The 27,368-nt window shown below is 43.6% G+C and overlaps 1 protein-coding gene across 1 annotated transcript in view; it reads right to left on the bottom strand.

Moving 5' to 3' along the window:
* Positions 1 to 1,644: 1,644 nt before the first annotated feature.
* ANK3 (ankyrin 3, node of Ranvier (ankyrin G)) overlaps positions 1,645 to 27,368 on the bottom strand; it is a gene marked incomplete at its 5' end in the record, with an annotated part of 74,083 nt that continues 48,359 nt past the window's right edge. The window contains 9 exons of the mRNA XM_010296964.1: positions 1,645 to 3,034; positions 6,183 to 6,275; positions 8,084 to 8,143; positions 8,266 to 8,349; positions 16,604 to 16,696; positions 20,356 to 20,734; positions 22,719 to 23,391; positions 25,720 to 25,863; positions 26,845 to 26,976. Coding sequence (XP_010295266.1) covers positions 6,207 to 6,275; positions 8,084 to 8,143; positions 8,266 to 8,349; positions 16,604 to 16,696; positions 20,356 to 20,734; positions 22,719 to 23,391; positions 25,720 to 25,863; positions 26,845 to 26,976 — 1,634 coding nt within the window. The remainder of the gene's footprint in view (positions 3,035 to 6,182; positions 6,276 to 8,083; positions 8,144 to 8,265; positions 8,350 to 16,603; positions 16,697 to 20,355; positions 20,735 to 22,718; positions 23,392 to 25,719; positions 25,864 to 26,844; positions 26,977 to 27,368) is intronic.

Below are 27,368 nucleotides of genomic sequence, written 5' to 3'. Positions count from 1 at the left end.
AGGCAGCAAGCGGCAGGAGCTGGAGGACTGGGACCTGCCGGCGGTGGGGGACAGCCCTGCCTGGGCACGTATAGCGCTGGCTCGGACGGCCCGAGAAGCACCTCTGCCGCGGCCACAGCCTGCTCAGGCGCCGAGCGCTCCCCACGGCTGGGCCTTGCTGCGAAAGCACCCTCGAGCTGCGCGCGGCTGCTGTCACGGTCAAGACCAACTCCCCGAGCTTGAAGGCGCTACATACATCACCAGCAGCGGCAGACCTGCCGGGGCTCCCCCCCCCGCTCCTCTGCTACCCACTCAGGCAACCCCGCTTTTCTGTCCACATAAAGAGAGATTCCACCTGCCAGAATTACCGTTCCAGGTACAGTCACAGCCTTCTGCCTCACCAGCGTCAGGCACTAACTGGGGAGAGAGGAGTCAAACGAACCGCTGCTTTTCGGGTGCCATTAGAGGTGAAGTGAGACTCTTCTACAGCGCTGCTCCTGCCTTCCTGCTGGTGGTCACCACAGCCTTTGCTTCCAACTGTAAAATCACGATATAACATTAAATATATACATCTGCACACCGTTTACTGAAAACATTCTTTTTCATTCAGCTGAGCTGGGAACTCACGAGCGGGAGGGAGGCATCTGGGCGGCCAGGTCTCCAGGAGTACGATCGCTGCCGTCGGACAGTGACCCGCAGTAAGACGTGTTTGTTCTCCGGCGGCGTAAGTGGCATTCGCCTTCCAGGCTCTGGCAAAAGGATCCGAACCATCAGCAGACTGGCTGCTAAAACGATGAAAACCACTTCATTTCCTGTCACCGCTTCAAAAGCTGGCAGTCCGAGTAACTTGGAAACGCACATGTAACCAGCCTGTTACGCTCTCCTGGAGCCAAGTGCTTCTCACCAGTCCGGAGAGCTTTGCTGACTGACCCCAGGTGAGGGCCGGTTCCTGCGTGGGTCGGCAGATAACAAGCAGCACACCGAGCTGGACCTCTAGCAGCGGGTGCTTCCTCAGGTGCCAAGCTGGGTAAAATACATCATCTTCACCTTGCCTTGAAAGCCAGGTAAAAGTGAACCCCGAGTAATGAAATTTATTCATTGCACCCGAGCAGAAGCCTGCAGGCCAGAGCAGTGAGCATGTACCGGTGCTGCCAAGAAAATTGTTTTGGCCACATTTTTAATGTATATATGGAGTGGTCCATCACCTATAATATATAGCAAGTGCACGCAACGTACAGGAGATGAACCTGCAGCGCGTTGATTATTGGTCTGACTGATACACACCGAGGAGACAACCGCTTTCGATACTGCTCTTCCTGGTTCTTGATGCGGCAAAAGAAATTACAGGAGGTCCGGAGTTAACAAGCGTTGGAGAAGAGGCTGCGCACACCCCCCTCTCCCCACGCCCAAGGTCTCCTACGTCCCAGGGAGGTGGCTTTCCATGGCTTTGCTGAGGATGTGCTGGCTGCTGTGTGCTCCTCCCGTTCCCCCCACCCCGGGGCAGCCTGCCAAGGGACGGCCCGTCATGCTGGGAAGAGGCGGAGGTGGATCAGACAAAAGAAACAGAGACGAAAAGCAGCAGAAAGCCAGGGGTGATTGACAGCTGGCCTTGCGAAGCCGCACGTCTATAGGGTGCAAGAACACTGCCAAATACACATTATCCAAGAGTTTTAACACAATTTATTTTATGCTTAAATAATCAACTAGATCATCCAGTGTTTGTTGTTTTCATACATATGTAATTAGAGCTATTATCAATGAATGCTGTTTCCATATGAATATAATCAACAAATTAAAGTATTTCACCAAAACCCAAATAAAAATGCCCTTTAAAACACAGCAGCCTTAACAACCTAATATTACACTGCTAGGATGATTACGGATGATTGGCTTACTGAAAGATTCTACATCTTATAGCCAGTACACAATACAGTAATAATTTTACAGCGTGCTGCCAGTCTATTAGCTAATAATTTCTCTTCATTTCATTTAAAAATATCCCAAACTTGTGCTCCTCGGAGCACCAACCCACTTCTAAAGCTGCAAGCATTACCCCCGTTATAAAGCGAGAACAGATAGCACCCCCCTCCCCATAATGCAACTACTGTAGATGTTATGGGTTTTAGGTCATTTCATTGAAAAATTGGCAACAGCAACAAATATTAGATGAAGGGCTTTGTGTTTACAGATAAAATCTTATTTTTCATGTTGCGGTATAGTGTTTGCAAAACTGGAAAAGATTTAATCAAAATAAGGTGAAACACATGCATCAAAATATTAGTACTCTGAAGAAAAATTTTCACAGAACTACAGAATTCCTCATTTTGGGAATCATTTAAATTTGCAGCAGATTTTAAAGATTTTTTTAAAATCAAGCTAGCGTTTTTGCATATACAAACATTATAATTGCTAATATACAAGAATCTGTGAAGATACACCCAGAATATCCCTGTAGGTGCAGCCATTTGAGACACCTAGCCTGCTCAATGCATTTGCAATATTCTGTTTGTGATCAAAAAGGCAGTGCCTTATCAACATTTATTCTATTTTGTTAGAATTTATACAGTGTTATTTATTTACAGCAAAACTATTGATGTTTAAAAAAGAAACAAATAGTGTTTTATACCCTGACAGTTTGGGTCCAAGAAAAATAAGGCGAGCTGTTGTGGATTTTAGTAATTTTAGTGTCTTTCCATGGTTTAACCATTTCATCTTCATACATCCCCTCTGGCCACAGGAATTTATTTCTTTTGAGATGACATCAAACTGCTTGAAAGAAGCTGTTAACAGCATGGCATCTTGTATATACACTGCATTGGTAACTGCGCACCCTCCGATCCTGTGAATGAACGTGAATTTCCATGCTCTGTAAATTGGCTCATGCTAAATTAATTTTTTTGTTTGGGGGTTTTTTGTTTGTTTTTGCATAAAAACCATGCGGTTAATGTGTGGAAGCAGCAAACACACGCACACTTTTATAGGTGAATGTTTAATTCCTGTTGATTTTTCTTCCTTGAGCGTCCCTCTAGAATACTGGCAGTAAAAGCACACAGTCCTATGGAAAGAAAAGATAAGCACAAATAATTTCAGAGTATCTCATTAGAAGCAATTTTGTGCCTCTCCCTGACTAGACAGAAAAGTTCTAACTGGGATTACGGAATTCTGCCATAGGATAAATCACACACTTTCTAGGTAGGTAATGACATTAGTTGAGCTCTCAGCACGAAGGGAAAATGCAGCCACAGACATCCACGTTGCTCATGAACGGATTAACAAATCCGTTTGCAACACACTGCATTTCATCACCCCAGACAAAGTACCAGCTCGTCTAAGGTCCCATGATGACAAGGAATAGGTACTCTCCATAGCAGAAGAAACAGCATCATCTCCAGAATGAGTGCGCTGCTGCTTTCACAGCAGGTTTTTGTTTGTTTGCAAGCATTCCCACAGCGGTGGAAAACCTGCACCCCCTGCACATCCACCTCTGCCGGTCGCTCGGGGAACGTGACCGGAGAGCCAGGAATGCTGAGTCCAGCCTTTAGGAGGCTTGGTGAAGGACAAAGCGAGGAAGAGGATGGTGAAGGACAAAGCGAGGAAGAGGAGCAGCCCCATCCATCTCCCGCCTGGCTCACGCGAGTGGCACCAAGGAGAAGGGGGTCCAACTCCTGCTCTCTCGCTCATCCAAAAAACCCCAGTCATGCAGCTATGCCCGTAAGGACAGCACGTTTGTTACATCTGTTGTACAACAGCCGTGCCTTGCAGCAAGGAGGCGGGAAGCAGAAATACAGACACACCGGCAAAGGGGATCTGGAAGACCTGCGGGCTCCCCAGCCAGCACCTGGGCGCAGGGAAGCCTCTTTGGGAGCATGGCTTGCACAGCGCCAGCGGCTTCAGGCTGGCATGGACATGTCTGTTTACTGATCGGGTCACAGGTTCACACGCATTCCCCGGGAATGCTCGCGCTCGCCTTCACTGCTAAAACAATCTGTCCTTGCCCACATCTAAGGCTGTCATAAATCTATCCCGCTGCTAAAAGCCACCTATTCACACTATAGCAGTCACGCTGGCTCGCACAGAGCCATCCTGCAGAACTGCATGCAAAACTTCCTGGCTTTTCCTTTCAACCTGTACTTCAAAACAGGTTTATTTGCAATGGTGCCAAAGACATTTTTACAGCAAAATCTAGTTAACATTGTTATTTTTTTCAAACGTTCAAAGAAAAATCAACACCTCTGCCTCCCGAACAGGATTTTTTGTCTTTTGTGATCAAGAAACAAACTGGTTTTCTATCGGAATTCCCTTCTGTATCCAAATAAAATGTTCCCAAGAGACTCTTGACGGGGCTCACGATTACATAATGCACATTTGGTCACATTTATCATATCAAAGTTTGGACCACAGAGATTCATCTTACAGGACAAAGTTTCAACCCGAGTAAAGGCTTATTATCTAAGGAAGACTCTGAGTTCGTTGGGGGCTCTAGCACAGAAGAGTTGCCTACTGGAAATCAGCAGCCATGGGAGCAAATCTGGTTGTGAGGAACTCAGGCTCTGGCTTTCTGAAGGTCAGAGTATGTTTCATAAGTTAGGCAAGGACTGCCTTATTAATGCCATTTTATTTTAAAACGAAACTCTTCTCCCTTATCCCCAATGTGTGTTGCATCACGCCTGTATGCTGGCAGGCTCTTTATCTGCACTGCTTGCGGGGTTCAGTGTGCCATCTTGCCTCCAGTGCCTTTGAAACCACAAATTTCCACTGGTTTTCCCCTGCAGATTGACAGTGGAGAAGCACAGGAGGCAGCTTGGGACACAATTTCATACAAGCAGCGCCATCCTTTTGGCTTGCTTTCTTCCCGCATCCTTGAGCTCTGTGATGGAGAAAGACATGCCAAAAGAATCACCTCCCTTTTCAAAACGTTAAATATTTTATGAGTACGTTGAGCAGCAAGCCACGTGAAGCGGTATTATTCCATTAGCACATGTGGGAGGGTTCTCAATAAAAGCAGGAATTCAGCAGTCACACTAGGTGGACGCAGTTGGTGCTTACCAGATGCTGAAAGCACACCTGTTGCCTCACAGTGCTCGCTCCCGAGGGCTTCATCCTGTAGAGCCCTCAGCAAGATCCCACACACCAAGTGCTGCTGCTCTCAAATGGCACTACTCACACGCATAGAAAGCTCGTACGGCCCTGTGGCTTTAGGGGCTACCTTACACTACAACAGCTGGAAGGGGGTAGTGACTCAGGAGAGACTCTGCTCCTCTCCTTTACCTCCACATCACTATCTGGTATGTTTTCCAGGTCCTGTTATTCCTGTTCTTAAATCCTACAGTCAACCCCATACCAGATGTATGGGAAGAGCATAACACAGACTTGCACTTCATAAACATTTCCTCTGCCCAGTTCCTAAAACCTACCACAGCTAAGAAAAGCTCTGAGTAGAAAAAACGACATGAACATGGTAACCATGCACACTTGAAGCCAGGACTGATGGAGCAGCATCAATAGACACAGACTGGCTCCTCTGGTGTTTACAGGCACTTTGCTGTGTGAATATAGATATGTGATTGAGACAAAGCAGCCTCCGGCTTCATGGTGCTCTGGCATGCTGTTACGGAGCCACGGCAAGGGTATCTCAGTCTGTGCATTTGGTTTTAGTTTGGGAAGCCCTTTTACTGTCAGCTGCTGCTTTGTTACAATCATTAAGTCTGGATCAGTAAAATTCACAAGAAACACTTGGTAAGGATTATTTGTTGGCAAATACGGAGACACTTCACTGGCTCTTACAAGGACTTTGACTTGCATAACTGCCCTCAGATCACATGCCTGACGGTGGAGGAAACCTTTCACTCCCAGTAGATTTACTTGTGTGCAGCTCCTTCACTACTTGTGTTTAAGTTGACTTTTAGGAGCACAAAGTGCCGTGGACTAAAGACACTACACTTTGTAAAACTCCCCAAAATCTTACGCACGCCTCAGTATTGCTTTACTTCATGTTCCAAGAAGTAAAGCTCAGTTTCTACACACAAACTCAAGGTCATTTTCTCCTTACAGGATCACGGGCCATCTATTCACCTTTGCAGCCTGAAAGCAATGTCAAGGTAGCAGAAGGCCAGCCACTGCACAGCCCAGGCGCTAGCACCTGTGCTGCGCAGCGCTGTGCTGGCAAAAGGCTTTAGCAACAGAAGAAAATTGATCACACTGACCGTTCAGCCGTCGGCTTTCAGCTTTCATGAGTAACTTTTCTTCTCCGTGTGTCTGACTTCTTTCTTTGTCTTAACCTTATAAGCTTCTCCCTGCTTTAAAGGAAAAGTATAAGCATTAACATAGTCTGCAGGGAGCGTTTGTAATGATAAACCTGCTTCCAAAACAGGCTCCACATTTTGCTGTAACAGGATAAGTAAAAAGCAGTTAAATCACATTAACACTTCATCTCAAAGATACACACAATCTACTTATCCACTCTGCTGAGCTGCAAAAGCACAGGCCTGAAATATCATCTTCAAGTGAAAACACAGGTCTACAATTTCAGCACAACCCCTGGGCCGCAGTGCCTGGCTGGCAGCCCTCAGCAGAGCCCCTGCCATCGACTGCAGCGGGATTCAGCGCCACCATCACAGAAAATCATCTTTCCCAACGGGCCTCCCGGCCCTGCCAGGACTGGTGGATGCTTCCAACAGCAGAGGCCATGGCTGCTGTTATGATGTTTCACAATGTCTGTGCTTTAAAGTGAGCGGGTTAGTAACAGGATAAAGGGAGGAGGAAGAAAGCCAGCAAAAACCACTACCAAAGCAGTGCAGAAGTAAAACCAATGACAGTGACAAGCAGTGCAGGTTTCAGTGTCTTTAAAGCAGCAAACTCCAAAACAAAGTTCATCTTTAGTTATTAAAAGTAGCTCAATGATAATCTAAAAATAAATACTCCATTAATCACAAGCCTCATTCACATCAGAGAAAGGCATCTGTTTATGTGTGGTTATCAGCAGAATTCGCCCCCAGGTGATCTGCATTGATGTATTTGTAACTATTTGTTGTTTCCGACTAATCTAATCTGGTGCAGCAAATTGAAAATGTTTCCCCTTTGCTGGGCAGGATTTATTTTTTCCCTGATAAAGGACTATGAAAGAGGAGATGGAAATATGTTTGTTTCAACTCCCCCATTTCTGTGTTGTCTAGCCTCCCCCCTTTCTTTTTTCTTTTTTTATTATCAGCAGATAAAGAATATTTGTTATCTTTCTTTGTTTCTGAATCTGTTTTAACTCAGAGAAAAATTCCATTAGCGCCAATGACAACTTTACCAGAGCGCAGCCCTGCCAGGCCACGCGCTGAGGAACAAGGCATGAGCTCCCCTGAGGCCGCCTGGCTCCAGAGGTGGTGCCCGCTCCCCTGAGGCCTCGGTGAGACAGAGGACGCCTGGAGGCACAGCTTGCCCGTGCCTGCCCATGCTCCTGGGACCCCCTGCAAGAGGGGCTGGGGCGTGCGGGATCACGACAGGCCTGCCCTTTCTGCTGCCCTCCCTCCTTTTTGGGGGTTCTGAAGCATGGTCCGGTCATGCAGAAGGGCTTCCCATTTTAATTGCCAGGGACAAAATCCCCTCTCGGTGCTTGCTTGTAGAGGATACCATTGCCTGGGTATGTTCATGTTCCCCTGAATCCTGCAAACCCTCGGTCACTAGCACAGGGGTGTCCGGCAGGTGAGCGAGAGGCTGGTGGGGACCAGGCTGCAGCTCATTCCTTCAGGCTGGTGAAAAAGCAACACACTACACCTACGGGTGTGAGGCACCAATTCTGCAAGGGCTTGACCAAACCCACAGACAGACACAGCTCATCTTGATGGCACAAAACAGGCCCCAAATCTACGGTTTAAGCCCACTGCCTGTTATACAAAAACAGACCTTAATGCCTTTGTGGTGCCAGAATTCAGCCGGGCCCCCTTGACACAGCCCCTGCCCCGCTACCCAAACACACAACTTGTCAATAACGGCAAGCACCACACTTTGCCAAGGCTTCTTGTTAAATGCAAACCTCCAGCCCTTTAGCAGCGCTTTCTAGCAGTCAACACAACCCTTTGCGTCTACTGTTATCTCCTGGCAGTCCCCGTTCCATTACCATTTCACCAACTTTCCTCTCATGGGGGATAACAATGCGTCTTACTACCTTCCGGGTGATCTGTGGGAAGCAATACATGAAAAGTATTGATTTTTTTTTTCCTGGGTTCTAAAGGGAGAAAGTATGTTAAAAGAAGTTACTTGAATGCAAAGACTCAGAGCAGTGATGTAATTCATGATTACTTTTCTCGTGATGACGTTGCCTTCTTCGTCGGTAAACTGTTCCTCTGTTACAGATTCACCAGGAATGTTTTTTGCTTCCTCACCCTAAAGAACGTGTTATAAGATTAGCAATACAGCCTATATTCTGCCAAACCCACACGTATTTCCACACCACTCCAAGCAACAAGCACATGCTAGCTTCAACTTTATGTAACAGTTTGCTTTATGTCACACAAATAATATGAAAGCCTTGCTCATTTAGCATGCCAATACCTGTGCATTTATTCTACAGAATGTGTCCTTAAAGCCTGCAGTGAGCTTCTAGCACATTGCTCTTATTAACTAATTCGTGACATGAAGCTCTCTGTGTAACAAATCATCTTGCGGTCAAGTCTGACTCCTATGACATGGAGGCACAAATTCATGACAGTATAATCTCTAATCAGACATCCATTAGCTTTTCACAGCTTCTCGGTGCCCAGCACACACAGAAAACGGTCTAACACCAAAATAAGGTGGGGGAAATTTGGGATTTAAAAAGACAGCTCTGCCTATAGCTTGTTACACACAAGATCTTAAACACACGCACAAAAGACAAGACTTCTCAGCATTTACAAAATGGAGGAAGGTATCTTACGTGACGCTTTTCCTGGCACAGCAATGCCTGCTAACCCGCCGAGGAGCCTCGGCAGCCTGGTGCGCAACTTACTGAGATCGGCAGCGCTCCAGCCATGGCTTCTTGTAGCACCAGCAAGTTATAGGACCAGCGTAAATAAATGTAAAAGCAGTTTCCTAACAGCTATGCTAGTGACTTAATATCACCACAAGTATTAGTGTCGAAATTATAAGTAAATGACATTACTTTAGAGTCTAAGGCTAGCTGGCAGTAATGAACTTATCTTCCAGAAAAACTTGACAATTTTACCTCATAAAGTCATGTTTCCAAACCTGTGTGCTGAAGCAAGCACTGCATTTGACACTTCAAAAATATCCATCGTCTGTGCTTATTTATTTCAAACAAATAAAACAAATATAATCATAATGTGGTTGGCCTGCATGTGAAGAATTCCCACATGTAAATGAATAACCCTTTAAACAAACACAACAAAAAATCCTTAAAACGTTTCTTTTCCGCTCACCCTCAAGCCACTATGAAAAAAATGGCAACTAGAGAGAGGAAGCAGATCGTATAAACACGTTACATCAATATTAACAACAAAATAGTATTTGAAATGAGATTATTACAGCTCAATATCAAGCTTTCTAAATGCTTCCATGTACTAAGCAGCACAGGGCAAATATAATTCCTATTTGCTGCAGTCTATAAGCTACATAGTTGTCTACATAAGCTCCTAGCACTGCTCTCTAATAAAAAAATATAGCGATGCCATGGGGTTTGTTAAAATAATTTTCCCTACAAATGGTTCCCCTTTTTCAATACGCACATGATACCATTAGGTCTGTATGCTATTTCCAAGCTCTAAAGCAAATAAACCTCTCCTTTTGTTTACAAGCCATTTGCCATCTTTTCTGTAGCCAAGCTTTTCCATCCTCCTCGCCTCAGAGGGACTGGGCCGGCAGGAGCCAGCGGGGAGTACTGAAGAGCAGCGCGCAGCTCCGCCGCTAACCAAGCCCCCGGTCAGCATTTGGCATTATTCAGGATTGCAGAATTTTTGCTTATTTCTTCTTGAAAGCTGTACCCGAATCACCACTTGATCGTTAAGTAATTAAACGCTTTTGGACATTTTACGTGTCTTTTTCCCCATGCTGTCACAGGCTATATATCAACGGTAAAACTTGCGGAGCTTGGATGCTTCAGGAAGCATCACCGAGGGAAGGGCAGGCTCCCCAGCCAGGCAGACGTCCCTGCGCAGGGACGCAAGGTGGAGGTCGTGTGTCTGAGGTGCACCTGGGGCTGAAGGGACTTAGCCGAGGTCCCCGGGCCTGCCAACGGTGGCATCCCTACAAGAAGCACGACAGAACAAACGGCTGCTGAAGCCTTCAGCCAGAGCCTGGGCTGGGCCCATACAATTCGTTCACCAGGACTCCGCTGAGGGGTCACGGGAGGGGAAATTATACACCTGCCCAAGCAGCGGCGTCAGGCTACACGCAGGAGGAGGGAAGCAAGAGGCTGCTCCCCGGTGAGCAGGGCCCCAACCATGGCAGCCTGCTCCTTCCTCTCTCACGAGCGAGGCGGCAGAAACGAGAACGGCACAGGGCCTGCTGCTGCGGCAGGGGGGCCGGGACTGCGTAGAGGTTTTGGGAACCGAAACCTGCAGGGTTTCCTAGCCACAATGAAATGGGGGGAAATACTGGTTCTGAGCGTTCTGAGAATATCGGCGTTCTGATCCTCAGACTTAATACGTTAATCAGAAGCACAGCAGACGGGAAAATAGCAGCACCGTTTCTTTCCTGGCCTCCCACCATGGGCTCACAGACTCCCCCAACAGGCTCCGGCACAGAACCCTGGCCCAGACGTCCCTCCCACCCCATAGCGCACAGAGGGATGGAGAAGTCCCCTCTCATGAATAGGACCTCCAAAGCCACCACAATAAAAATCATAAAAAAACAAAATAAAACAACATGGCCAGTGGCAAGGTCACCAGACTACCTGGCATGCCAATACTTCTTGTGTATACCGGTCCTTTGGCTCCTTAAAGGCTCCTTAAAGGTTGTTCCTTAAAACATGTTACAGAGAATTACTGTGTTCAGCTTTAAAATGAAAAATGTACTGATGCACTGAAAGTCGGCTCTTGGAAGAAAATGCAGTTTTAAAGGTATGGTGAATCTTGTTTTTTAATTAGCTACATGCTCCTTTAAGCACAGTTTAAGGATAAAAGCTGTAAATACTCTGCAGTCAGCACGCATGAAATCCAGCTTTCACAATTCTCTTGCTGGTGGGTAGTTGAACAAATTGCAGGAGGGCTCACAATTGGCAGGAGGTAGATCTGATTTACTGACGTGTCTAATCCTATGCAGCTATAAAGACGGATGTTTGCTAGGAAAAAGAACCCTTACCCACTGGCAGTTTCACTTGTCAGATCTCAAACCAGCTTTAGGTTAGAACAGCACATTAGATGACCTTGTCAACAAAAGCTGTTTTTAAACACAAAGCTGGTGCATCTGCGTCACAGCTAAAGAATAAAATTCTTTCTGCTGTATCATGCTTCTGTGGGCTTCATTTTACCCTTGACCAGGCGAAATCACTGTCACAATACCAAGAGCTTTAGAAAGGCAGGGAGAAAACTTAATACCGCGATTACTGGAAGCTCGGTTATATCCCTGGGACTAAGCCATACAAAGGCTGCAGTCTGCAAGCCTCAGCCCCAGAACATGCCAGGAAGCTTTGCAAAGCAGAGTGCTTTAATGTCACCCTGCTCGCTGGAGTGTAGTCCTGCCAAAAGCAGCTGGTATCCTCTCTCTGCTGCTCTCCAGGGCAGAAGAAGCAAAAAGCAGCTTCCTCAAAGTATTCCGCCAGCTCCACTGATTTTCTTAACAGTTATTTGCAGATTACGGGTGTTCCCAGGGACCTCCAGATAAATGGAGTTATACAGTTGGTACTGCATATTGTGCCAAAGTTCACTGCATATTTGTCAGAGCTCTGGTTTTCTTTCATGTTTGTTTTGTTACTAGAGGGATAATAGTCCCTTTTATTCCTCCTATACATCTAGCGTTGTTGTAAGAGTGGAGAAAAAAGGTGCAGCTGGATGTCTCTTATCCAGACGGATAAAAAGGAATTTAAAAGCAGACAGGAATAAACAAGATGGAAAGATCCTAAATGTTTCATTTTGCCAAAGACCAGGGGCAATGCTGCAATGGGAACAGGAGCTGTACAGAGCGCTCAGACCTCTTCCCTTACTGGCCTAAGCCACCATCAAGACATAATCCTTTCAGTCTTGAGATCACATTCTTCTAACACATAAACAGCAGCTGCGCCTCAGTCTCCTTGGGGTCTCAAGCCTCTGTGGCAGTAGAAACAAACATCTTTCATTAAGGTCATTTTCATTAGTGAGTTCTGCCTACTCAGGGAGACCTTGTTAATCAGACGCCACGACTCTCTGCCAGCGCCTGTGCCGAGTCTGTACTTGCTTGTTTGTAGATGTGTTGCTAAAGCCATGGTGGGGACCACAACAAACCAACAGGCAAGCCAAGGAGACCTGAGAGGACACAGTGCTGCAAATGGGGCAGAGGACGGTCCAACACTGGGAGCTGGGTCTGTTGCTTGTTGCATGGAGGACAACATGATGAACAGACTTTAAAACACAGACTACAAGTGCTGTTATAATTTACCTCGGTGTTATCTCACTGAGGCCAGAAGCTCTGACCTGGCAGTCCCTCCTGGGGCGAGACAGGGTGAGGGCATGTAGAGAGCAGAGCAATTCTGCAGCTCTCCCAGCCTGGGAGGAACTGCAGCAGAGAGGCTGCGCCCAGCTGAGTACACAAAAGGAAACCTCACATGGGGCACAGGCTTCTTAATTCTTCTCACCTACAGCATAGCCATATTTTCACTTTCCATAAATAAGTTTCCTCTGAATAATAAGACCCTGAAAGCTGCTGGTTCTAGTTTTGACTGACTGCTGCTCAGGCTCCTGTGCCACTTCTCCCATGCAGGCTGAATCAAACCCTCCGCAATCAGTAATGGGGGGGTTCATGGGGAAAACACATGGAAAGGGACAAATCGATCTTTAATAAAAATTGGCAAGAAATAACAAAAGTACAAGATACAAAATAATGTCAGATTTGAATAACCCCCACCTAGAAATCTATTTTGTTTTCCATTATAAAATTCTACCATAAGCCTTTTGGCAAAAATCTAACTGAACAGTTTTTGCCAAAAATTTGTACCCATGAAAGATGTAACAAACTCTGAAAAAGCATGAAAAATTAGACACTGATTTCTGTCATGACTGAATAAAGGGAGCTTTGGATCAGGCTCTGAATGTGCACATTGTGGCAGCACTCTTATTTTTCCCTTGTGTGCTAATTGCTCGCCTTCCTGCGCTACCATAAAAACCCATTTCTTTTGCAATGCCCTGTCCCATCAATCCGCCATGTGAACAGAAGAGGGGAAAGGAAGCAAAAACAAAAACATCTGCACTACCTTGAGGTTAGAATACGATCCTATTACATGTGGAAATGGGCATCAGTCCTTGCTTGTCTGGTTTTATGGGCTCAGCCCTCTGAAGTGCTAAATCCCATGGGAATGTGCTTGAGAGTGCTGAACACTTGACAGGACTCGGCTCTCGGACTGCTGGGAAAATACCTCCGGGGGAGAGAAAAGCCTTTCTCCTTATTTGGGCCAGGACAGAGAACTAAGGTAGCAGTTAAACGGAAATAATAGTGTTAGCAGTAATGCAGAATAGCACTGAAAGGAAAAACAAGTTGGGAAAGAAGAACAAAGGTAATGAAGCAATTCATCCCTGAGAGTAGCTGTGGAGGCACATAGCAAAGTCTTTTTTCCACAGGACTCAATTTACCCTCAAGGTTTTGGTGTTACCAAACTTTATCCCTGCAGGCTACGTGAGCACCTCTGTTGCTTTTAATGCAACACGCAGGCAGTAATGAATATATGCTACAGTGAAACAACGCAGATCCCGAGTGCAGCTCTGCCCAGCGGAGCCTCCAAGTGCACAGTCATCTCGTGCCCACTGCCGCTGTCGGCACAAGCCAGCAGAGTGGGCTCACAGCATGGGCACAGCACTGCCATTCATTTATGAAGCCTGCAACCAGTTTTTTTCAGATGTTCAAACCATTGTTTTATTCTAGAGAACGCAAACTCAACAAAGATTTCCAGAGCTGTCTCCTAAGTAACCATAACATAAGACAGTATAGGATAAGTACTCCCCCGGTCCAGGCGTGACTGCAGCAAAGCACCGGGGCATCTCACCGTCAGTGTGTGGCAGGCTTGCTGCCTGCGCGGCAGGAGAGCAGGGGGAAATGTCCCTGCCTCCTACCCGGCGTCGCTCCTTAGCGACTATTTGGCTATCCAGGAGCGTCAGAAACACAGGAGTAGAAGGAGAGCCTGACTCCCCTCTCGCTGCTGCTCCATGCAAGCGATGCCAGCCCCGCTCAGCGCGAGCCTCAGAGACGAGCACCGGGGCTGCGGGGTCAGGCACAGCACTCGCTCGCTGGGCACTCGGGCACGGGGGCAGGTGAGAACCTGTTGCTCCCGACCGCTGCTCCGAGCCCGGTGGCAGAAACATGGGAGTTATTTTTACTCTGCAGGCTGAGAGCCTCCAAGCACTGTATCCTGAGATCTCTTTCCCGACCAAAGAGCTGTTCCTCAGCTTCTGCATGACCTCGCAGTGATTTCACTTCACCCAGAATGAACGTCTGCTCCCAGGAATGTGCAGAAATTAAAGTCCAGACCCCTACCAATGTTAAAGCTTGATTCTTCCATTTTATACCACCGTTTCATGAACTTTACATGATCAAAATATACCTATTGAAATGGTTGTTTCCACTATCAAACTTTCTCCAAAAGGCGTGATGATTGCTTGCTGCTTTGAAAATTCTTCTTGTTCTGTTTTAAGCTTGTCTTGAGATGCAGAGTGGGGGATAAAAAAGAAGCTATAAATGATCAGAAAAATGACAGAAGTATCACATGTATTTTCTAATCAAGCGACAGGTATAGCTCTTATCCAGTTCAGATCAGACACATTCCCAACAGAGCTGGTTCAGCCGCCTCCACTCCCCATGCACACCCTCCCAACTGCATCTGCACTAGCTGAGGAATACACCACTATATATGCTGCTTTACCATTGCTCTGCTAAAAGTTCAACCCCAAATTATACCACCACGTTTCTGAACAATTTTCTAGGCCTTTCTCTAAACACAGCGGATGTACTCGGAAAGTGAAGCCTGCCTTTTACATAGTTTCCCTTTTCTACTCAGACGTTTCCTGACTCCAAACCAGTGGAAACCAGAATAGTTCAGACATAAATTGGGTGGGGGACCTCAGCCACAGGCCAACTGTGCGGCTTTTAAAACTTTCAGCACACGGATACTTTATGTCTTACCAGAAATGCTCCTACAGCATTCGAGGGTCTGTAATTGCCCACAGGCCGCCTGCCCCATTTGAAAGCAGAAACCACATTCCTATTTCTGACCCATCATGTCTTATCTGCAGCAGGAATTACTGATGAAGGTTATACCCTGACCTGCCCAGGGCCCTGCACGGAAGGCAGCAGGTTCCGCCTGTAGAGATGAGGTATCGGAAAAAATACTCACTTCTTCTGAGCTCATTTTTGCAATTCCTGCCCTGCCCCGAACGGGAGCACGACTGGTATACCGAAGAAGTTCAGGGTGAAGACAGTCAGAAATGTCATCCTGCCTTTTCCCAAAGTGGCTGTGTCTCGGAGAGATCAGCAGCTGGGCAGAGCAGCCTGTCTGCCATCCATGTTACACAAAAGGTGCAGTGCCTGTGCGCATACTCTTCTCCACAACGCATGCAGGTAACAGCAATACAGAGCTGTGCAATCACAGTGTCACCGGTCTTTCCTAAAGTAACAATTGTATCTTAGGCAAACTCAGCTAGGGCTGTAATAGCATTATGGTGGCTCGCTGCCTTTTTCATGTCTTGACTAGATTTTCTAATAAGAATCTAATAAATCCTGTAAGTTACTGAGGGATAATGGTTTCTGAGGCAGAATTATTTTCTTATGCTATATGCTGAGGGCAAATAATGCCACACTATATGACCATACAAGAAAAAATACAATTATTTATATGACTATGCCATTGTTATCAGTATATAAAGTATATTGCGCTGTAAATAAAGGCCATCTGTAAATAAATATACTAAATAAAGCCTACTGAAGGCAATGCAAAGACTCTTACTAACTTCGGTAGGTTCAACATCAGGATCACCTGCTGTTTTGAGGAGGTTTCCCACAACACATTAAGCACTTAGGACCACAAGTTTCAACCAGAGTACATGGCTCATACTCTCCTATATCCTGCTCGTACATTCCTGCAATTTTTCAACCTGTAATTTAGAATCTTTGAAAGAAAATAGAAAAAAAGGACAAAAAAAAAAATGTCACCCATGTCTGTCTGCAATTCATTTTGCTCTACACCGGACCAATGTATCTAGCTGTAGTCTTTAAGATGCCATGCAAAACAGTGGCAGTGAAGGACAAAACATGCTGTGCAGCACAGTTGTTTTCCAGCAGAAGACAACCATAAACCTCTGGGTTAAGCAGGGAAAGGCCACCCAGCACTCAGTTATAAGCACATACTGGCAATGGAAAGCACACTACCAGAGGGACTCCAGTATGCCAAAACTGACATTCTGACACAGCAGCCCAAACCCATGGCCATGCCAGCGTCACCTCAGGAACACAAATCACAAAATACCTTCAGAATCAACCGCCGTCGATAAACTCTTGTAGTAATTCTCTGCTCTTCATCTGAGCTCGAATCACTCTCAATCTCACTGTCACTACATTCCTAATAAATGCAGTTTTAGTACATTTGAACAGCACATTTGCAAGACAGAACATGCTGATCAGGACTAGGAGAAGAAAACAGAGGTTATCATGGACAGTGTTTTTCCTGTCTCTATTATGCACATAATGACTCGCAGTTTTACTTTTAAATTATATAGTGGGAAGAGGCCTTTTTGCTCCTTGGCTTGCTGTAGCTTGGGAAGTATACCAGGTATGGAGTATCTCAGCAGCTCTTAAGTCTTAGAAAATGGTATTTGGAATGCATCTGACCTCTGGAATTTCCACATCTTACGTAGTTGTGAAAAATTTTGTGTACAAAAAACCCTTCTCATAATTGCTTGCTTTTTTCTCCTCCAAAATTAATGTTTCAAACAAATTGTATGGATTCACAAGGCATGGGAAGTGAATTCCCTCATAAAGAAAGGCAACAGTCGCATAGAAAGATGCAGCAGAGTACCTCCACAAAGGAAACTACAAATAAGCATTTTGAAGAACTTCTCCATGTAAATGGCTTTCCTGTTCAGTATTTATCTGCTTTTAAGCAGCATAATTGTAATGTGAAGTACAATCATTCTGTATTTCTTAAGAAAGGAACTGGTAGACCTCAGCTCGGGATGAGGGGCAACAGCCTGATGCTGGGCTCAGCTTGCTGCTGGGAGGTACCACAGCCACATGCAGGCGTCTCCTCCGTCCTGGTGCCCTCTGACAGCCCCAGTCTTTTCCCCTCCGAAACCCACGGAGCTCCTCAGCTTTGGGGCTGAGCAGCTCTGTGTGCACATGCCTGGCAGAGGGCTTCATACCTAATTCGTGTGACGGACACAGGGCAGAGGCCCTTCTCACACGATGTCTGGCTGAACCAACTTTTTTTCTGAATAGAGACATTTGAAAGAAAGCCCAAAACTTATTTTAAAGTCATGAACAGTGGAGACTGCTAACTGTATTTCTGTTTCTCTTTTTGAATCTGGCCCAAGACATCCCAAGCAAGAAGCATTGCTCAGAAAAGATGTGTAAAATAAAGAGTAGGCATAGGTGGGTGGAGGAGAAAAAGGACTATGTAACAAAAAGCATTTATGGCAGCACGACAGTATTCATCTGCCTGTAAAGTCTCCTGCTGTCCTCTGACACTAGCCAAATATATATACAAAAAAATTATAATCCAACCCTATCCTGAAGAAGTAACAAGAAGCAGGAGAAGATTCCCAGAGGGCATGAGGGTTTTGGAGGAAGAGTTATTTTTAACGAACAGCTTCAAGTGGTTTATTTGTGATGGAATTCTGACACTGGGAGTCCCCTTGACCACGCGTTGGACGTCACCTTCTTTGGGATAATAGAGCAACTGCTGTGCTCCTCTCATTTAAAAAGATCACTGGAATCTGATGCTTGAGCAATTGTAGAGAATTATATGGCCTAGACTGTCACTGCACTGCTTTTGTAAGCTTTTGGACATTTCTGTGGACTTGGGGTGAGGCCAACAATTTGTTTCATCCATATCACCTGGCAGCAGCCCAATATCAATTGTCTGAGTTTATCTCTTGTTGCAAACCATGTGCCAAAACACCGACGCAGCCCTCACCCTGCAGGTGGAGGACTACTGCTCCTTAGCTCTTTCCCAGTGGGTCATAGAAAAGAATCTCTTACTTCGGGAAGTATTTTTATTTTGCTTCCCCTTTCTTTCCACAGAAATAAATCTGTTTCTTCCATACTTTTCTCTTTATGGAGCATTACTGAACGCTTTGCAGAAAGACTGCAGTTGAAATCCTCTTTCTGTTTTCATGACAGCACATGAAGTGTCTCACCATGAATTTGACGGTGTTAGTAATTAAACTATTGGCTTCAAATTACGTTAGAAGATATTCTTGAAGAAATATCGACAAGATATGAGAAGCAATTCTTGTTGTCATTCTAACAAACACTAGTTTGTTACCCATTCAGGCTTTGTGAGAGACCCACATTTAGAAGTCACATTATTTTCTGATACCAGTTTATCCAAAGGTCACGTCTATAAAAAGACTTGTTATTTGTAAGATAAGATTATCACCCTTTACTAATAAGCAAAAGTAGTGCAAAAAGCATGCATAAGAAAAGCACGCACTTATTCTTCCCAATGCAGACGGCATATCCAGAAGTAAAGAGAACACAAAGTGGATGACAATTTACCTTCTCACTGATGGGAATCGAGAGGGGGAAGTGCAGCACTGTTGGACACCCTCAGAATGTTACAGTGTGCATCTATGCTTACCCCTGTGTTTAAACTGATAATAATATCAGCTCGAGGTCTGCCCCAAAACCTACTGACACTAAAGGAACTCTGCCATCTGCCTTTGCAGAAGGTTCTTACTTACATTTTTTAAGTATTCCAGTAATTAGTGAACATTAGGAAAGATCTTCGCTGCTTCAACTGTGTCATGAACTAATAACAAGATAATAACAATCATATGCTGCACAACTGCTGAGACTAATTATGATACCATCTAATAAAAGAATTCTTGGTTGTATAATCGAAAGAATACTTTAAAATGAACTAATTTAAACCTGAATGATTTACTGCAGCCCACCACAGCCACCATTTTTATTGTGCTACAATAAGAAAAAAAAAAAGCTGTATCATGTAGAAGCAATCCTACTGAAATACCTCACTTTCAGAAGTTATGACCTCCTCCTGTATTACACCCGGGAAAAGACAATCTCAGCAGAGAGAGGAATGTAGAAGAGACTCTGCAATTCCCTTTTTCAGCCTGGTTCCCAGCTGGCCCTGTGGTCTATTCTGTGGCAATCCTCCCACTGCTGGGGTGTGAGGTGCATGCAGCTAAAGGGCTATAAGCCATTCTTTGAATCAACTTTACTTTTAAGCTTCTGGGAAATAAATACAATCCACTGAGAAAGCTATTAAAATCTTCATTGTCAGAAAACAACTTATAACTGAGGTTCCACAGTTACAGATGTGCAAGCCGGGCATAGTAGAAACAAAGGGGAGCCCCTCCGCAGTATTTTAAGAAAGAACCACCACCTGGAAAAGTGCTTTACACATTTGGAAATCTTTTGATTCCTCTTGGCTGGACGCACTTTGGATTTGGGATGAATGAGGCCATGAAACAAAAAACAGAAGGAGGAGATTAAATATTACCCAAAATTTATTTTTCTGCAAATTAACAGAGTAAAAAAATGCAGGTGGTGTTGGGGACAAGGAGCAAGATAGGGGCTGAAGAGTCCCTGTATCTCTTTGCTCACTTTAATGTCACAAGAAAGAGTGGAAACCAGTGGCATCGCCTTACTGGCAGCAGATGGAAGACAGCTGAGCTGTTTGGCACTGTTTGCACAGGTGGCATGTCAGGCAGGAAAGGGGCCTGTTCCTCAGGGATGCAGGACAGCGGCCCCAGAAGCTGCTCTAACCTCCTCCAGGACTCAGGGCCAGCCAGGCAGAGGGTTATGCAGCCCTGCTTGGCTCCCCTGCCTGCCCCAGCTCCACCTCATTATAGTCACACTTCAGAATACAGATTTCCACTAACTTCCATTTTTCTTAATTTAGCAATAAATAGAAAAGGCATAAAGAAGGATTAAAAAAATCCCACCCTGTCACAAACAACATTACAAGTCTTACAAAAAATTATGTCAGGCAATAGGGACTCCTCACACAGTTAATAATTACAGGACATACTGTACCTTCTGTTCAGACATTACTGCTCCCTCCTCCTCTTGGATGCTTGTTCTTGGCTTGCCATCCTCAGAAGTACTCCAGCTCATCTTCTTCACACTGACAGGCACAGATGTTTTGTTGCCTTCTGTTGTTGGCTTGCTAGTCTCTTCCAAAGATTTCTGATATGCTGTTGATGATAACGTTTGCTCATCAGTACCAGCTGAAGTTTGGGGCTTTGTTTTCAGGGCTTCTTTGTCACTCTGTTTTCCCACATCATTTAAAGATTCCTGGATGTAAGATTTAGTTTTCGTCTCTGCTGTGGATTCAGAGAGGCTTCCATTTGTTTCTGGCTTCCCTGCTTCTCCTTTGACATACGAGGTTACAGAATCCCGACATTGGTCCGAGCTACAAGAGAAAAAGAACAGACAGCCTTTCAGTGCTTAAATCACACACCGATGGGCAAAGCACTGAGCCTCTTTCTGAGCACATACATTTCAGACAGTGAAAAGTAAAATTTTACATTCAGCTTGCAAACACCCATCTTTTTAATAGCCTTGTCTTCTGCATCATGGTTATCTTTTCAGAAACAATAAGAATATGGTGAACACTGGAAATAAGGCCAAATGTTTTATGTTAATACCCTTTCACCTGGGGGGGTGGGGGGGAGAAGAGGCAGAAAGGAAAGAGGAAGAAAAATACAAAAAACCTACCATTTCCCTTGTATAATCAAAAGATAAATCCCGGAGACACTAAATCTTTAACCTGCTCTCTAACCAAGGGCCTGTGAAAGTGTCTGTTACCCTGCAACTACCAGTAATGACCAAAAAAGAATGTTACTTTTCCCCCAACCTGCAATATCTGCACTCCAGATAACTCATACATTTTAACAAATATTAGTATCTGAAAATAAATCCTTAGACAGCATAGAGTTTCAACACAAAGCCAAAGGCAAGGAAGGTTACTACAAGATAGAAAACTGACCAAAATTTTCCCTTAGATTACCTACAGACAGGTTTAACCTGCAGTTCTGATGCACAATTTTCTTCTCTCTTGCATTTTTGCTTGCTTTCAGATAAACACTGGGACTGTATACATGAAAATAGTACAGCCATTTGCTGGCAAAACCCTTATAGAAGATAGCAAAATGATTTCTTCCGGTGAGAAATGGGTATGTTATCTTCTTAAGGAAGCCCTTTTACTTCTAGAAGTGATCTATTTTATTAACACATTTATAAATGCCTACTTAACAGAACAGAAATCACCTCAGTAGCAGATCAAGTGCTTTACAGTCCTGAAAGACAATTAGTTTGCTGAAATCAACGGCCAGATTCCCCCTGGATTCAATAGCAGAGTATCTAATGCTACCTGGAACCTTAAAACACCCAGAGTCAAACCTGCAAAGGATGTAGACTTCTGACAGACAAACAATCACTCTGCAGATAATCATTCTCTGCTGATTTACAGCTCATGCAGACCTGGCTCCTTCAATTAGTAATCATGAGAGCCATGTTCAAAACAAAGGCAGGCAGGAGCTCTTCACCCAGTGGGTACCAGTAAGGCTGAACATGCCACCACATACTGTGAATGTTGAAAGCTTAAGCAGGTCCAAGGGGAGGCTGGAAAAGCTCATGCAAGAGAAATGCATTAAGGATAAAAATGTAGAAAGTATCCATCTCAGCAGGTCATTATGCTGAAAGCAAGCAGAGCTTGGGAGAGTACTGGAGGAAAACAGCGTATACGTCCACTCTCCTTCCCTGAGCATCCTCTGGAGTCACTGCTGGGAGGCAACATATGGGACTAGACAGATTTGGTATTACCATTCTTACTTTCTTATGACTTGTAACTGATCTCTTTGAAAGTCTAGTAAATCGGCATGACATAACACACTTGAAATAAGTGGTGTAAAAACAGTGACAATTTAAAAATTGGCTTATGGAAAACGTAACAACTATCCGAGGGAACGCAAAGAGATGCAATGAGAAGGATGAATGCTAAAAAGGTACTCGAGAAATAAGAGTCATGTGGCATCCTGGTTTCAGGTAACGTACGTTTTATAGTCCTCGATTCCAGTTACATCTACGCATCACTTAGATTAATTAAAAATAGAAATACACAAGATAAAGAACACAAATAGTAGTATTATCCAGTAAACATAATATAAACTACTTCTGAAATACCTATATTAAGAAGGAAACCTGATAGTATACATTTTTAAAGACAAATACATCTGAGGCCAAATCAAGCCAACTATTACTTTTTCTTTTAAATACATATATATATGCATAGATACACAGAATAGTAGAACAGCAGCCTCGGCACTGCTCCTGGAGGTAAAAGCAGCACGGGAAGGCTTGCTTACACACACACACTCTTATACAAAGATGCTCACCTATCATCCAAGCGATCTAGCAGGCTACCACCTATTCTGCGTCCCGACGTCGGTGGCTCGGTGACACTTGATGAGTCAGTCTGCCAACCTGTAATTGAAGACATTTCGTGTTCTGCTTGTTGAACACCTTTAAGAATTGACCATACTCTTTCTTCCGTCATCTCCTCAGACTCAGCTCCTTCTTCCAGATGAATGTCCTCAAACAGAGATTTAAGCTTTTCTTCTGTCATCTCCTCATCAGTACCAGACTTTTCTCTCTCAGGCTGTTCAGTCCTTACTCCTGTTTTACTAGTCTCTTCACTCTGCCTTTGTTTAGCATCTTTTGATATCCCGCCATAACTACCAAGATACCGTGGAAAATCCTTAAGGTCCACTTCCTCCAACTGGCTCTCGCCTACGGAAATTTCTTTAGGTGTTCCTTCTCTAGGCACTGAGAAATCAAGTTTGCTGTCGTCCAGTGAAGTGTCTTCTTCAGTCACCACTGGTGGTGCTGCTGCTGTACCATCTACATGTCCCTGGGAGGTCACTAACACATCACTCAGTCTACTGGGAGTTCTAAGGGGTGACTCTAGGCTAGAGGTGTCGCTAAAGAAATCGTCCTGATGGAAAGGGGTGGGCGGCACGAAGCGCAACCCAGTGGGAGTTTCCAGTTCCACTTGAATGGTGGGATAACCTAAGGAAGACAGCACATTTGGACTGACTGGGATGAAGCATGGAGCAACAAATAAGCAAATATCAAACGATTCGTGAGTTACGTAAAATATGAAACGTATGAGGAGGTGCAGTGTATAAGAGCAAATGCAGTTCTGATAGATTTCTTTACTTTGTCCTAAACAGATGGAACAAAAAATGAGTACTGCCAGCGAATAGTACAGCGAAGCCAGTACTTTTGACTATTTTGTCAATAGTCTGTATAGATTACAGCAACTGTTTCCGCAGCCATTTTAACATTTTCAAGCTATAGCAGGTTGTCTTATGAGCATGCAATAAATCAAATGTGGACAAGGGTGGCTGTCCGTTTAAATCCAACACAATTTTCTGCGGCCATATTGTATAAATCTTTCTTTCCCAGTTTTTATTTTTTTAAATTTGGAAGTTTAACATGTATGTATTTTAAAGAGAGAAGTAAATCGTAACATAGGACAGCCACTTTTTGTCAGTAGGTATTATTTCTAAAGAGGTCCACATTTTTAATGTACTTTTATTTAAAAAATACACAATACCAGCAATACAACGTTACTAAGATGTATCTCCAATTTAACCACAGAGCCACAAGAATGGAATAGTTAAAGAATGAGGAACAGAAATGGATCCTAATGAGCATACTAAAGAATAGTATATCTAAATACACATCAGGATAAAAAACTAAAAAAGGAAGTTAACAAAGGGGTAAGAGAACACAAACACAACAAGGGAGAGCTATATGAATATTTCAGGTACAGTGAAGTTATACAGGTGAGAGGACTGTGGCGAATAAGGAGATCTTGGTGATCTTGGAGAGTGAGCTGATCTTGGTGACATGGGTACAATCAGATACACTGATCAAATAAAGAGAGAAAAGAAAAGAAAAATTGATGAAAACATGGGAAAACCATACAAAATGATTAAACTGAATATACACATTAAAATGACAACAAAATCTGAAGTTCACATTCCAGCAAAGGATAGGTTGGGTAACCTACGAAAGGAAAAAAAATACATGCCGTGGGGTTAACTGGACATTGTGCTGCCTGCAAAGGGAGGTGCATTAATTGGGCTTGGTCTTTTGTTTCCTGAATCAGCTGAGAGAAAGGCAAAGGTGGTCTGGTCTTGGTGAGGAAAGGAAGCTTGAGGAAGGTTCAGAGAAGAGGAGAGACAGAAAGCAACTGCAGAGAAGCGTATTTTTTTCAAAAAAGCATTGATGCTACTATTAAAAGGCACAAGCAACATTTCAAGAGCAACTTTCTTAAAATGTCAACAGAAAATTACTTCTGTAATGCAATGATACAATGACCAGCAATGCTGCTCAATAATGGAGGTACACTGATCTAATATGCTTGAAAGAAAAAAAAAAAAAATCCTACTAAAATACAGAGAAAGCCAAACGCATACTTGAAAAAATTACAAAAACAAAAGGAAACGTTATTTACAAAAGAAAAAAAAACTTATTTAAGGAGCTATACATGTGACAAAAATAAAGAATGCAGCAACCCAGTACCTGTTAACTAACATTTAAAAGAAAAAACAACATTTAGCATCTTCAACATACTGATGAATAATAAGAATACCTATGGCAATTCTGTTTTACAAGGAGAACTTCATTTATCCTTTTAATCTGGCTCAAAATCAACCTGCACAATTCTGTTCTCAGTTGGTACAGCCTCCATGTGAAAATTATTACACAATTTTACCCATTAGACGACTGAAAAAGACATTCTCTCACGCAGTAATGCCACTGTAGAAATGGTCCAAGTGAAACATCATAAAGTAATCGATATTCACTTGTCTCAAAGAGGCTTGGTAGTAAATTGCACATTAATTTACCCTATGCAATTACTAAGCACTTCTTTCTCCTTGTTCTTCTTTTTTTTTTTGAATTCTTTGAAGAAGAATTCTTACTGTTACTTAGACAGGAAACCAAAGGATAGGTGTATTTCCAGGTAACCTGGAAAGCATGCAATACCAAGTACATTAAAAATATACATGAGCAAGTCTCAAAGCACAACTATTGCAGGAGAGAAACATTCAGGTCTTGTCAACTCACTCTGAGGCTGGTGGGAACAAGCTTACTCAGGCATACATTTGTGGCACCCTGGGCTTCATCTTGGAGATATTAATGTGCAACCTATGTATCGTACCATGAGCATGCTTTAGGAGAAGAAAAGCCCTTCACATCAAAACCGATTACTTCTGTAGAACTTTTTAAAAACTTCTGTAGTCCTTTCTTAAACTCTAGTTTACACAACATTATTGTGTTATTGGACATGTCACTGAACTAAATATGACCATGGAATTCAATTACCATCAATGGGATCATGAAAAACATTATTTTCATCTGCAAAACTTCTGGTGCCTGAAATATTTCCATAATCAAATATTGGTCCTTCCAACAGGGTCACGATATCTATTCGATTAATTTTTGTCAATACCGAAGTTAAGGCATCAGCTGAAAAACAAACAAGACACGTCAGAAAAAAGTTCAGCGTTGCAGAACTGTGTAATCAACTTTCTCAGTTACGTTCACATTGCATTAATTACAAATTGCTGGCATATGTTTCTGTCCCAATGCCTTCAGTTCCAGCAAACCCCATCATTTGTCTTAGCAGTCATTCTGCTGCCTACTTATTCAAGTTATAAACCTACTAAGAGTCTTCCCTCCCCCCTGCCTCCCCCAGTATATGACAACACAAAAGGCACAAAGAATAAGGTCAGAGAGTTCTTAAAGAACATATTTACTTATTACTGAAACAAAATCTCCTTTCACTGGGGTGTAAAAAGGATTGTAAAAATCCTTTTACCATTCAAAGAACAACAGAATAGGTAGCCATGTAGGTAATAACGCATGTACGGCTATTCATGCAGTACATCATGAAATCTCATTTGCAATAATCTTGTTGCAAGAACACAGTAACACTGGAAATTACTTTTATGGTGAAAGAGATCGAAGTAGACTCAAATACTGAGTAGGGGTGTGTGGATTAGAGAATGGTAATGAACACCATTGACCTAACACAAAAATCAAAACCTCTCTTTCAGTTTGAGCAATTCAAGTGAAATGCAAGATAAAACCAGCAGAATCAGCACAGAATCAGTGTCTCCACCACAGAAGGTTTAGTCTTTTCTTATGACCAGCAATACTGTGAGACTATTACCATGTTCCACATTCCTTATTATTGGAAAGTTTTCCCTAAAATTTTCTTTACTGGAATTTAAGTTCATTACTTGTGCCATCAATTATGGATGTGGAGAACAGATTATTTCCTTCTGCACATATACTGAATAAACATGACACGTTTCCGACTTCTGGTAAAAATGTAACTGGGACTTTTTTTCCCCCCATCATTGGCTTGCGAAAGACATTCTTAATGGCGTCTTTGATGAAATGGGCTATAACTTATAAACAACAAAAGTAACTACTTGAACTTACTTGTAGCATTTTTCCCATCTCTGGTAACCCATTTTTTTAATAACATGAAGCTTTGAGCAATAAGAGAATTTGGGTTTTCTACTCGGATTTGATTTATTTCATCCACAGAAAAATTCAGTTCTCTTGCCAGTTCTATAAAGACAAAAAAAAAAAAAAAAAGCAAGCAAGAAAAGAAAACAACAACAAAAACACCAGAGCGCAAATCCCTCAATCATCCTGTCAGGCTTAAAAATATTATCTTTCTTGGATCACACAGATGTCAACAAAACTACCTGACACAAACTTCACATATAATGATGAACATGGCATTATATACTCATACTTTAATTTCCTAAGACAGACATAATTTTGGATTTCCATCATCTCTGTGAGCTACTATCATATTTATATCCACTAAGCCACTTAAACATGGTGGAAAAAAGCTCCATGGAGACTACCTCATCACCGCTAATTTATAAAATATGTTTTTTTTCTGGCAACCATTACTCCTTTGTGAGCTCGCCGTGCAGCTCAGCACCGGTGCT

Source organism: Phaethon lepturus, unplaced genomic scaffold (assembly GCF_000687285.1).
Source record: "Phaethon lepturus isolate BGI_N335 unplaced genomic scaffold, ASM68728v1 scaffold38691, whole genome shotgun sequence".
Lineage (NCBI taxonomy): Eukaryota > Metazoa > Chordata > Aves > Phaethontiformes > Phaethontidae > Phaethon > Phaethon lepturus.
This window is presented reverse-complemented; position numbering and strand designations above follow the sequence as displayed.